This window comes from Cyclopterus lumpus, chromosome 7, assembly GCF_009769545.1.
Source record: "Cyclopterus lumpus isolate fCycLum1 chromosome 7, fCycLum1.pri, whole genome shotgun sequence".
In the NCBI taxonomy this organism is placed as follows: Eukaryota; Metazoa; Chordata; class Actinopteri; order Perciformes; family Cyclopteridae; genus Cyclopterus; species Cyclopterus lumpus.
This window is the reverse complement of record NC_046972.1, coordinates 7,578,529-7,591,653: the sequence shown is the minus strand read 5'-3', so window position 1 is coordinate 7,591,653 and position 13,125 is coordinate 7,578,529. Positions and strand designations below refer to the sequence as shown.

The 13,125-nt window shown below is 42.5% G+C and overlaps 1 protein-coding gene across 2 annotated transcripts in view; it reads left to right on the top strand.

Moving 5' to 3' along the window:
* The first annotated feature begins 8,050 nt into the window (after nucleotides 1-8,050).
* Nucleotides 8,051-13,125, top strand: part of LOC117733185 (protein SOGA1-like) — a 75,057-nt gene continuing 69,982 nt past the window's right edge. For both annotated transcript variants that reach the window (XM_034536614.1, XM_034536611.1), the window contains exon 1: nucleotides 8,051-9,390. In XM_034536614.1, coding sequence (XP_034392505.1) covers nucleotides 8,410-9,390 — 981 coding nt within the window. In that variant the 5' untranslated portion in view covers nucleotides 8,051-8,409. The remainder of the gene's footprint in view (nucleotides 9,391-13,125) is intronic.

Here is a 13,125-nt window from a genome sequence, read left to right as displayed (position 1 = left end):
AATGATATGTTTGATACAGCTGGCTGGCTGCTTAGATAATACCACGTGCATGGCCAAGAAGTAGGCATAATGGTTCTATGCTGACAGTATCTCTCTAATGCACTCTTTCTTTCTGTGTTCATGTGTTTGTGTTATCAACTAAATTAGTCTTAACTGTGTGGATTTGTCATGTTGGGGATGCCTGTATTAATAAATAACTTTTTGTTCAAAACATTTGTGATTCAGCTTATAATCTGTTTTATAAAGCTCATCAATTTGTTTTCCTAAACTTCCTAAAAGCTGGTCAGATTCACAAGTCTTGGTGCATTTCTGGGTAATTTAAGATGAAGAGTAGTGGTCATCTTGACTGAACACAGAACAAACAATATGAACACAATTTATAGAAAGCACTAAAAGTTAAGAAAGCATTAAAATAATCAAAGTGCCAGTTTCCCTTGCTGTTAAAACTGAACTCTGCACATGACTGCGCACAGAAAAGTGGACTCTTCACTAATGATTTGATGTTGTGGGAAGCATCAAACAGACGAGCAGTGTATTTCTTCTCCCATTATTACATAACAACCATGATGGTGTGATGAGAATCAAAGAAAAATGAGAACAGAGGACAGGCAGAGAAAAAGGTTTCTATTCATGCTCACAGTGGGACACAGTACACATGCTTGTACACGACCAAACACACACACACACACACGCAGTCATGCTTGTACACGACCAAACACACGCACACACAGTCATACTTGTACACAACCAACTACACACACACACACACACACACACACAGTCAGACACTTGCACGTGCAAAATAAAATTCTGAATATGTTCAGAGTGATGCTGCATATTTGAAGAAATATTCCCCGAGGCTAAACAGAGACTTGGCATGGATACTATCATTGTCTATATGCGCTGCATAGCAAGTAAGACAAAGAGAGATGTAAATGAATTATTTGAGAAAAAGGACAGTCACAGATACAATTTGGCAGAATGACCCAAAAGAGGATCATTTCCATCTATAGTCCATAGCCATGGTGTTAGAAAAGGCTTCTTAAAATACATCAAAACAGGGCTTGCAGTTTAAAATGCTTTCTAAAATACATTAGATGGCATGCGTCATGAGTTTAACAGCAGCTGGTTAAACGTTGGAATTTCTCTGCCTTTCAACATTGACCCCTGCACCAGAATAATAATAATTATTCATGCATTTGAATAGTTTGCTTCCTGTTTGCTGTGTGTCTGCCAAATGTAGTCTTTACCTTACGCCTGTCAGTTCCTACTGTATGTTTCTCTGTTCACCAGTAGATGGCGGTAAAAGATAGAAGATAGAAAAAAAAACGTTGGTCCCAGTTGATCATGTCTTTTAATAGCTTGATCTTCATGTGTTCAGCTATAGGCAGATTCATTTTATCTCTTCCCACAAAGCGTCCACTAAAGAGCAGCACACCCTGGTGCTTATATGGGATAGAGTGCCTTGCTCAAAGACACTAGAGTGCCTTGCTCAAGGCTTTGATCCTCCTCTGAATATAAGATTATATTTCAATTAGTTGTGATGAGGTCTGGAACACTTGATACAAACCTGCAACATGACAATCTGAATGTTACATCCAATAATGAAGCCTTTTAAATCCAAGATCCTCATAATATTCACATTTTTATGATCCTAAACCATTATTATATGGGATCACCTACATGTACTGCACTTTTTTTTTAGGAGCCCCAGGCAGGACGCAGCGGTGTCAGCTTGAGGTCTGTGATTTGGTACCATTCTATATTGGCAATCTACTGTACCCAGCAGGCAGGGAAATCTGGGGAGAAATGTGTTATTGCAGATAAAGCGGGCCACATGAGACTGAGACAAGGATTCAAAATAATCAGCTGAAGCTGACAACACTGCTGCAGAATCACTAGTTTCAGCTTCAAGGGAAAACCCACAGAGGTTAAGTCCACTTCATTAGCACAGTAATGAAACATCTGATTAGAAATACACAGTAATAATGAATGCGGCACAGATGGAAAATGATAATCCATCCATCCATCTTCAATACCGCTTATCCTCATTAGGGTCACGGGGGCGCTGGAGCCTATCCCAGCTGACATAGGGCGAAGGCAGGGGACACCCTGGACAGGCCGCCAGTCCATCAAGGGCACATGTAGGGACATACAACCAGTCACTCTCACATTCACACCTATGGGCAATTTAGAGATCAATTAACCTGCAGCATGTCTTTGGACTGTGGGAGGAAGCCGGGAGAGAACCCACGCTGCCACGGGGAGAACATGCAAACTCCACACAGAAGGACCGCTCCGACCGGGAATTGAACCCGCGGCCCTCTTGCTGTGAGGCGACAGTGCTAGCCACTACACCACCGTGCAGCCCCGGAAAATGATAATTATAATTCAATTATATTATATTTGATAACGTTTAGTATAGTCCCAGTTAGCAACCTGTTAGCAACCACCTTTTTTTAAATTCACTGGAGGGATATTTACCGATGTATTTCATATCATAGGACAAAATGTTCAAATAGCTTGAGCTCGTGTTAAGGTGTCTAACCCCAAAACTTTCACTTTTGAGACAAGGGAACCAAAAGTGCCACAAATGCTCACTCATTTCCGTGTTTTAGGAATCATCCCTGCAGCACCCAATAGAAGCAAAGTCTCTGCCCCTTCATGTCACCAGGCAGAACGTAGCAGTGGCACTGCTGATGCAGCTCCTCTTCATAACCACCACTGCTTTCCAATTATTTGACTGAAGATAACTTGCAAGGACAGCAAGTTTTCATTATTGTCTCAGCAAAGCAGGCCTGCACTCTACTCAGATTGGACAGCATTGAAATGCCCATCAGGGTGTTTTTTCAACATATAATTAGTAAAACATGGTCATTGTTAATCGGTATTTGCTGGTTGGTCGGCTTGGTCTCCTCCCTCCAGCCATCGAGGCCTAAACAACAGCCGGCTGGGGTGAGGCATTCATCACCTCGTTCACAGTCACATTCTTGATGAGAGGTTGAATGACCGGTTGTTTCATTGACTGACATCAGGCAAACAATTAATGAAGCAAAAACAATTCATCAACCCTGAAAAAGTTAGATTGATAGACAGGAAATAACCAAGAAACCACGTTTGGAAGATTCACACATTCTGTCAGAGAAAAATATGACTGAGCGGAAGATGACTGGTTAATTGGCCGTCGGTCTGCCATGCTGGCCGGTTGCCTGACTGGTTTCTGACAGAGAACGCTGTGTGTCCACAGCACTGGGATGCCCAGAGTGTCCATGACACATTTGCACAGTTTCCACCATCCAACGCAAAGCCGTCCCTATCATTTTTGGAGCCCTCTGCTAAATCTGTTTCAGTTAAATGTTCTATTTTTTTAATAACCTAAACATAATGTTGCCAAAAAAAAGAATACCAGTGATTATACAAGTTATACAAATCATGAATTAAATCGTCCAATAATGTGTTAGGGATATTGCACACAGGCAAAATCTAAATAATGCCCTAACTAAATCCCACAAACACTGCAAAACTTGAATGTATTTCAGTTCTAAATGCAAGTGCTAAGCATTATTGGAACACACATGTATCTTGTGTAATATTTTTGTTTAAAACTATAACCTTGGTTTATCCCATACACACACACACAGTGGTGTCCATTGCTACTTGCAATTTATCAAGTCAGAGAGAGGGAAACCGATAATATCAGGCTAATAACGGGTAACAACAGCAGCTCAGATGCCATCAAACCGATTCACTAGCTTATTGGTTATTCGTTACCCATTCAGGGAATTCTAGCTGTTAGCTGAACTTCAAAAGCTGATGTTAGCTTGGCTAGATAAAAATACATTTGTCGTACAAGTGTTTGAAAAAGTGTCGCTTTGGCCCTTGTAGCCACTAAGGTTCAGACAGACATGTACGGAAGAAGAGATTCAGTCAAAATTATGTTTATTTTCTAGAAAGACACAATCCCCGGAGAACTGGCTTCCACTGGTTGTAGATAGCTGTGATTTGACCTGTGACGCTAAAATTAGGAGACCAAGATTTGGTTCCTGACTTCCAACAAGTTCGAATTTTTTTATCAATTAATTTCGACTGTGAACAACTCATACACTTACTAAACTGGTATTAATTAGAACCAACACAACTGTGCGCACACTGAAATAAAATCAGCTAGCCAAAAATAATTTTAGTGGCAAGCTAATGCTGGGTCAGCATGTTCAAACAACCACTACCAGCTAATGCTAGCATACTGAGCGGCAATGAGCTACTTCACTAAATGAGGAGCTGGTTTATGTCTAGCTAACTCTAGCTACACATATACAGTGTCAGCCCCTATTCTGCTGACAGGGTTGAGTAAAATGAAAACGTTAAGGTTCTAATATGTAAGTTTGAGGGCCCATTACGGTGGGTCTAATTAATGTCACTTTTCATTTTAGAAAGAGCTAGCAGCCAGTAACAAACTGCATCAACATTGCCGGGATGGATGCAACACTGCTGTTCTTATACAAGTATATCAGCTAATTAAGAATTTGCTATAGACTAGTACAGTACCTTGTGTGTTTCGTATAGGGTTATCATTGAGGGACTAGCTGTTGGTATTGAACTTGAGTGTCTGCTTAATTATTTAATGAATGTCTTTTACTACCTCCCTACACAATGAATGGCCTGCTCATTAATGATTCAAAGATCCATTCTACGACTCCAAATTGAAATTTCCATGTTATATTGGATCCTTGATAAATGTGCAATTTGAGCATTGAATTACAATGTACCAAAGGGGAAACTAGATAACCAGGCTCAACATTGACCTCCCATGTAAATGGTTTTAGGCTTGTGCGATATCACCTTGTGCGATATCACCGCGAGAAGATTTCTGCAAAATCGTCCGTTTTCACTGATGATGACATTGTGACACACCACAGTAGGAAAAAGTAATAATGGAAGTAGGAAGTAGTAATAATCAAAGTAATGCTGGTTTAATTCCATGTATATGCGTCAGTTTCAGGGTCCTGGTGTTGTGTATGCTGGCTCACATGTAACTCTACTTTGGCCTATGACACATTGGTAATGTTGTTAGTAACAACTGTGCTTTGAAAAAAAAGCCTATTGCCATGGAAATGTCACACGTATGAATCAAGTGGCGATCTGATGGTGGTCACAACATTTTTGGTTGCTTTGCAATAATTGTATTTTTACTTTGACAGCTTTGTGTAGACAGCTCAGTGACATCTTTTACTTAGATTTACTTTGACGTTGTCCTCTGCTGTCTTTTCTGTCAGTTTGATTTTTTCACCATTCAAACTGCTTGCACGCTAACTAACTACACTAACGTGTTTCTGTTGTTGATGTTTGCACAAAAGGATTTTCCTCATGACAGGGATTCCAGACACTAAGTGTTTAAAACAACCCCTTTTCATCACAGTCAGCCTTTTATTGGCCTTATTTGTGGTGTGACTGAAGATGCACAGTCCATCAGATGTAGTTCTGTGGCTGCCACTGCAAGATCATTGGCGTTGAAGGATTTAAAGACAGCATGAATTGGAATTTGCCCATCCAGCTCATAATAGTATCTATCTAAAAATGTACGAGGATGCCAGAGGATTTACAAATGCTGCAGAAGACAATGTGACTGGAATAGAGAGTTTGGTGAAAAAAACCGAGCAAATGTCCTTTTTTTAGGATTTATTTTCGTTCTTTAATGAACAATTTAGTGTGAAATGACAACAAAGGCCCCAGCACGGGTTGGATGCAGGATAGAGGCAGTATATTAGTTAGCTGAGTAAAAAAAAATGGATTCCGTATTGTTTAAATTGGTTTCTACGCATTTTTAATTCACACAGCTGGATTTAAATGTGTCAAATAATGTTGAATAGTTTCCTCTCTTCATACAGACCCATCTAATTGCTCAAGTGGAAACAAACAGTGAAAACTTACAGTGATGTATACATTGCTTAATGTGGACCAAGAGCATAATGGCACCATAATCGGTTCATGCATTATTCTCACTATTGTCACATACACTATTTGTGTGCATGTTAAGCATTGTCAGTATCCAACAAGACTGTCTGAACTCTATAGCAAATCCCTGAGTGGTAAAATATATATTCGAAGTGCTCTAATTCTATGTTTTGCTCATAAATCATTTACGCAGCGTGATTCTGCATGCCACCGCACACTATATTGACATCTTGCCTCGGTTCAGTGATGAGTCTCAAATTTGATGACGGTCACGGTTCGACAAACAGACGCAACAGAGATGAAAGATCAAGATCAGAATAGAGAAAAGAGACACTGTTGCATTAACATTGGGGAAGAAAAATGCAAAGAGTGGAAGAGTGTGTCCATACATACTACTGAGGAAACAACACACGCGGGGACAAGAAAACAAGAATATGGTTATTATTAGAGATGGTGAATAGAGGACTTCCCACTCTGCTTTTTAGTTTTAATAATGAAACAGGTCATTGACATAATGTCGCTTGTGGAAAATACTGCAGAAACACTGTTTACCCATCAACCTAATGCTTCCCACTTGCCCTTTCTAGATATGTGTTCCAAGAAACACGGTGTGTAAGGGAATGCAGTTGCATGACATTGTAGGAGTTTACGATCAGGTACAAACAAAATTATGTCACTCTTTACAACACCACCTGTATTGTGTGATAATAAAAAAGCAATAGTATATTTGTTTTATACACAAGACATTGTTTTGCTTTTAGAGGAATGTCTCAACAACTATTGTAATTTGCATAATCCTCAGCTGCACACTGATTGTTGATAATTAGAAAGTGTTATTGTGCTAACAAACTGAATTAAGACGGTGAAACATGGTAAAAGTCTAATTTGCTTCACATCAGCATGTTAGCATGCTGGCCATAGAAAGGCTCCAGGTTAATGATTCAGGGTGTCGGCAGCAATGCGGTGCTGGAGGGCACATGGCAACTGCATCAGAAAATGTGTTGACTGAGGAATCCTGGGCTTTCTTCTCCTTCTAGCTGATATGTGACACACACACACACACACACACACACACACACACTCAGAGAGAGAGAGATACAGGTAACCTGAGACGCACTGTGCTGTGCATGGAATCCCACAAAGAGGTGAATTAGTCATGATGGGAATGGCGGTATATCTTCTTGTATTAAAGATGAAGTTGGATATGTATTAATTATCTTTATGGATTAATTATCTTTAACTGACACATTTACTTTTCTTTTTTTACTGGTGCTAATTAAATTTACCAAAAGTTGTACTCAATAGATTATTCGTTTGGGCTATTTAAGAGAGTGCACCGACCCATCAGCCAATAGCATCAGGGGGTACCACACTTATTGGGATTTATTTGGCAGGAGATATAGGATTCTTATAATTTCATGAGTGTCTTTTGCCAAATCAAATGTAAAGGTTTATGTTTATGTGATTCAATATAATTCAGTTTATTTTGTATAGCCCAATATCACAAATTACAAATTTGCCTCAGAGGGCTTTACAATCTGTACACATACGACATCCCTGTCCCAGGACCTCACATCGGATCAGGAAAAACTCCCCAAAAATAACCTTTGACAGGGAAAAAAAGGGAAGAAACCTCCAGGAGAGCAACAGAGGAGGATCCCTCTCCCCGGATGCATTATCTCATATCTCATTCTGCAGAAACAATATTGCTTGTTTTTTAAATAATATTTGTAGTTTTGAAGCGCATTGTCTTTGATCATTCAGTAAGTTTGGTTATTGTCTTCTCCCCTCCTGTCTATCGTGTGCATTGTGTCTATTGTCCATATGTGAATCCCGTCTGCGAGAACTATCCATCCAAATAAACATAAGCACTAATAAATCCTGACAGTTTGCAAACAGAAGATGCATCTCTCACATAACCCATGTATTGTTTTCGTTTGCCTGCTCCCCACTGCCTTCTAATATCCAGCAATGGTGGCGATAGAGGGCTGCAGAAGTAAGTTCTCTCTCTCTCTCTCTCTCCCTCAGTGGGTCCGTTATCTGGGCGGAGAGACAGAGAAAGAGAGAGAGAGAGAGAGAGAGAGAGAGAGAGGGGGTAGACCATATCTTCCACACTGCCTCTCTGTTCTCACCCTCAGCAGCTCCTCGAAGCAGGGACCGGCTGGTTGATGTCATCGAGACGGACATCCTGAAGAGAGGAGGGGATCTATCAGAACAAAGCGGAATAAAAACACAATTTCCCTCCACGCACACGCGCACCGTGTGAAGCGAGATTATTCGCTGCGTCGCTCGCAGTGGTTGGACTCCGCTTCCTGCTTCTCCTTCTTGTTGCACCACGGGAGCTCCTCTCGCGGAGGATCCGATCCTTTTGTGTCGCTCTGCGGTTGTTTATCCGCGCTCCAACTTCTGTTTCATTTCAGTTTGTTTCTTTCTCGCGTCGGCATTTAAACGGAATGAATGACAAAAACAAAGGAGGTTGATGTCCATAACTCTCCGGCTCACCTCGTCTTCGCCTCGCCCAAGGAACGGAGACTCCATCTCCGGCAGAAGATGGAAAGCGGAGGCGGGACGGAGGGCTCGGACAGCGGGCAGACGCAGCACGCGGAGCTCCCCGCGATGGTGGCCGCTCATCCTCCGGGCGAGAAGAAGAAGAAGGTGAACCGGGCTCCGTCCCCGGCCCGGCCGAAGGATGTACCCGGTTGGTCGCTCACCAAGATCCGCGGAGGGATTGGGACCCCGACCCTGAGCGTCAAACCGGGAGCCATCCACCTGGGTAGCCGCATTTCCAGGCGCAGCCCCGTGGGAGGTCTGGCTGCAAGGGACGGCAAGACGGAGAAGAGCGGTGGTGTGAAACCGACGGGCAAATCCTCCTCTTCTTCTTCCTCCTCCTCTTCCTCCTCCTCCTCCTCCGCGTCGTCCAAAACGGCCAAGGCGGCCAAGAGCACCGGCGGGCGGCGGAAGGTGTCGGACGCCAGCATCGGATCCGACGATGCATCAAAGGACTCCGGCTGCGCCACCGGGAAGCTGTCCCCCACCGACAGTAGCTCCGAGCTGTCGGACTGCGCCTCTGAGGAAAACAAGCTCTCCGCGGACGCTGCGAGCAGCGACGCCGAATCAAGGAGCAGCCGGGGCGGCGGGCCGGACGGCGACAAGCCGCTCAGGGACAGAGCCGGCCACCAAGCCGCCGCGGCCGCCGCCGCCAGGACCACATGCTCCTCCGCGGAGAGGGACTGCAAGGACCGGCTCTCCCTGGCCGTGGGCACCGGGGAAGGGAGCATATCCCCTGGCGAGGAGCGCTCGGTCACCTCGTTTGACAGCAGGGTCCCTGCCAGCACATCCCTGGCTTTCTCAGACCTCACGGAGGAGTTTATGGACGGCATGCACGAGGAGTTTGTCCGGGAAATAGAGGAGCTGAGGTCCGAGAATGATTACCTCAAAGTAGGTCCAATACATATACACGAGAACATTTAATGACAGACAGCATGAACACAATATAAGTTATAAATGATTTAATTGTCAGTTTGCTTTAACAAAGACAACGCCTCACTCTCAGATGTAGACATATAGTATGTGTTATGATAAAGTCTGTTGGGTTTCTTTACCACGTTCACTCTGACTTGTTTCCCAGTGTGTAGAAATGCCTTTGGATGCCATCCAAGGCTACTCACAACGAGGATGAGGAGGATGATGGTGATGTTATGAATAGAGAGTCTGCACCCTCATTAGCACATGAGCAAAACAAGCAGCCTTGTGGCCTCAAATGTTTCACGTGGAATATCTGCACGTGCACAATTTATGGGATTTTGTTTTATGAGAAATGTTCAAAAACATGCATTCAGAAAAGTTGACAGCAGAACCAAAATCCTATTGTTGTGTATATTCAGGCAACAGATCTCTCTCTGCCTGAATATATAGCAACCACACAGCCATAGCCAGAAATACGCACACACATACACACGGCTGCAGATCTGCACCTGCTAGAATTATGCAGCACATCTTATCATACTATCATATCTTATCAAATAAATCATGATTTTAGATGGACAACAAGTGATTTCAGAGGTATAGCAACACCTAATGATTATTTCCATTTCGAAGATATCAGAAATCGTGACAGACGGCCTTCAAATTGCTCAACTTTTCCCTACCAACAGTCCAAAACCCAAGCTAATTGATTTACATTGATGAGATAGAAAAGCAGCAACTCCTCACGATTGGTAAGCTGGAACCAGCAAATGTTTCATATTTTCGCTTGATAAATGGCTCAAATTTAAACTAATCAGTGCCCCCTCCCCAAACAAAAACCCATCAACGCTCAAAACAACCGCTAGCCCCCCACTGCATCCTCAGGTTACCTGGGCCGTGGATGGCGTGTCATCAGCCCTTGACACTAAATGCATCCCTCAGCATCCCACAAGTGGCTCCGCCGGTCAAGTGGAACCATCCAGCCTTCGAGAGTGATTGATTAGGAGGAAGGATCAATTATATTAGCATGTCCCCAAGCACTAACTGGCAGTTATCAGACAAGCACATAATTGTCAGAGATTGATTGTGGAAGGTGATTGTTCACTTTCCCAAACAGGAGAGGAACTCCTCATCTTTTCTCATAGATTCTGGGTGGCCCTTCAGCAGAAAGGGTTTTTTAATTGATCACTATGGTGATGCATTAACTTTTTTGCTTCTTCTCGTAAACACTAGCCGTGACACCGTAAGCATAACACGTAATACTACTCCACTATTCTGGATATATAATAATATATATAATATATAATTCACTAAATTAGGACTTTTATTTCTGCTAATTATGATCATTGCTTCCTATTGTTATGCAGCCCTGATTAGTTTCAATTGAAGCCATTTAACGAAAATATGAAACATTTGCTGGTTCCAGCTTTCTAATCGTGAGGAGTTGCTGCTTTTCTATCTCATCAATGTAAATCAATTAGCTTGGGTTTTGGACTGTTGGTAGGGAAAAGTTGAGCAATTTGAAGGCCGTCTGTCACGATTTCTGATATCATCGAAATGGAAATAATCATTAGGTGTTGCTATAACTCTGAAATCACTTGTTGTCCATCTAAAATCATGATTTATTTGATAAGATATGATAGTATGATAAGATGTGCTGCATAATTCTAGCAGGTGCAGATCTGCAGCCGTGTGTATGTGTGTACGTATTTCTGGCTATGGCCGTGTGGCTTCTATATATTCAGGCAGAGAGAGATCTGTTGCCTGAATATATCGGCCATCATGTAACAGAGCTACAGCTCACTGGACCACCCCAAACCCTCATGGGAGGCCTGGCAGTGAAGTGTGTGTGTGTGTGTGTGTGTGTTTGTGTGTGTGTGTGTGTGTCTGTTGTTGCAGCTGTGAGGAACACCTGTGTAGTAACCAGAAGATGAAAACAACACGATGTCAGGCTGCCCCTCAATCTCTCGCTGAGATGAGTCTGATTAATTTTTTCTCTGCCCGTGCGGACTTGTAAGTCTGTCTTTGTCTGTAGCTTCACGGATGGATGTGCTGACGGTGCAGCGACTCTTTCCCATTTGGTCGGCAATTAGGAGATCAAGACAACTCAGAGCTGTTGGAATCTGTAATTATGAATTAATATTTCCGTGTGCACAGTGTTTGTGTCGCATTGCATTAGAATATGCATAATACTCACACTATTGTACATAGCAAAGAAGGATTACGCAGCATTAAATGCATGTAAATGCTGGATTAGCTTTTTTATGCTCTGATGATATCATAGAAGATGTTTTTAAGTTACGGTGCGTGACAGACAGACACGTGATGACAGCTTTAATGTTTCTCGTGTCATGCTTCTATAATAACTCAGTATCCATACAGATCCGCTGCATGTGTACATTTAAGCCCATGTGGCCCTTTTAGTGCTAACAGATCAAATCTCAACTTCTTCAAAGGAACTATTTTATATGTTGTACTACTTCTATATTAATACTTTAGTAATACTTTCTTACTAAGAGTTACATAAGAATATGAATATGAAGTTTAGCTTAGCACAACGACTGGAAACGGATGGTGTCAGCGAGCCCGGTTCTTGTCCCAAATGAACAAAATGTGGCCCAAAAAAACACGTGTTGTTTTTTTTAACCTTTTTATTTTTGGAGTGGAATGAACAACCAACCTGCTGCTGGTGAACTGGTGAGCTTGAGAGAGGTGTTGCAAATGCACCGTTAGCACAGCAGACGTGCGTGCGCTCTGATTTCTAAATCAGTCTTAGCTCACTCAAATCTCACATCTGATTGGTTGATTCAATCTCCTGACTGGCTGGTTGCTCACATGACATAAAGCATCTTCCCTGTTCTTCTTTATTTAGCTGTGTAAAGCAGGTCAGTGGACCACCTCTCTCTTTCTCTCTCTCTCTCTCTCTCTCGCGCCACATTAACTTGTGATTCCCTCGTTCCATGTCCTCACATTCTCACCCTCCAGTGTCGTGTTTTATCTTCCTCTCTGTCTACATTTATTTCATGCTCTTTTTACCCATCCCTGTTCTTTCCCCTTCCTTCTGCTGTTTCTGTTTCTTTCCTTTTTGTGTGTGTCTTTCCCTCTCTTTTCTTTCTTTCTTCTTTCCTCCCCTCCTTTTCGTTCTCCTCTGCCCTTTATTTTCATAATTAATTGCCTTTACTGTACTCTTTCTTTGTCTTCTGGACTTCTCTTTCTTACTATTTTCTCTCCCTCCTTTTTTGCCTTTCTTTCTCTCTCTGTCCTTAGTTCCTTTTTCCATTTCATCTATGCTCCCTCTCTCCTCTGTGTTGCAGATGTGTAGCGTAGTGGTCAGTGCAGATTGCCTTCTGCTGCGGTCTATTTTAGCTCCATCAACAAATCCCTTTTAAATAAGATGGCACACACACATATACACACATATTTAAACGCACACACACACTCACTCATTTTGCTGCATGCTGAACCACACACACACATCAAGTTACCTTAATCATTAGCATGTTGACAATCCATACATGTACAACATGTTTAAACTGTAAAGCGTAGTCACACCCTACCCACACACTCCCTTTCTTGCTGTCTTTTTCTGTGCACACACACACACACACACACACACACTTCCCCGTGGCTACAGCAGAGGCTCAGCAGAGGCTGACCCACATTATCCACTGTAGTGTTTTGTGTTTTGACAGCGCAACTACTACGACT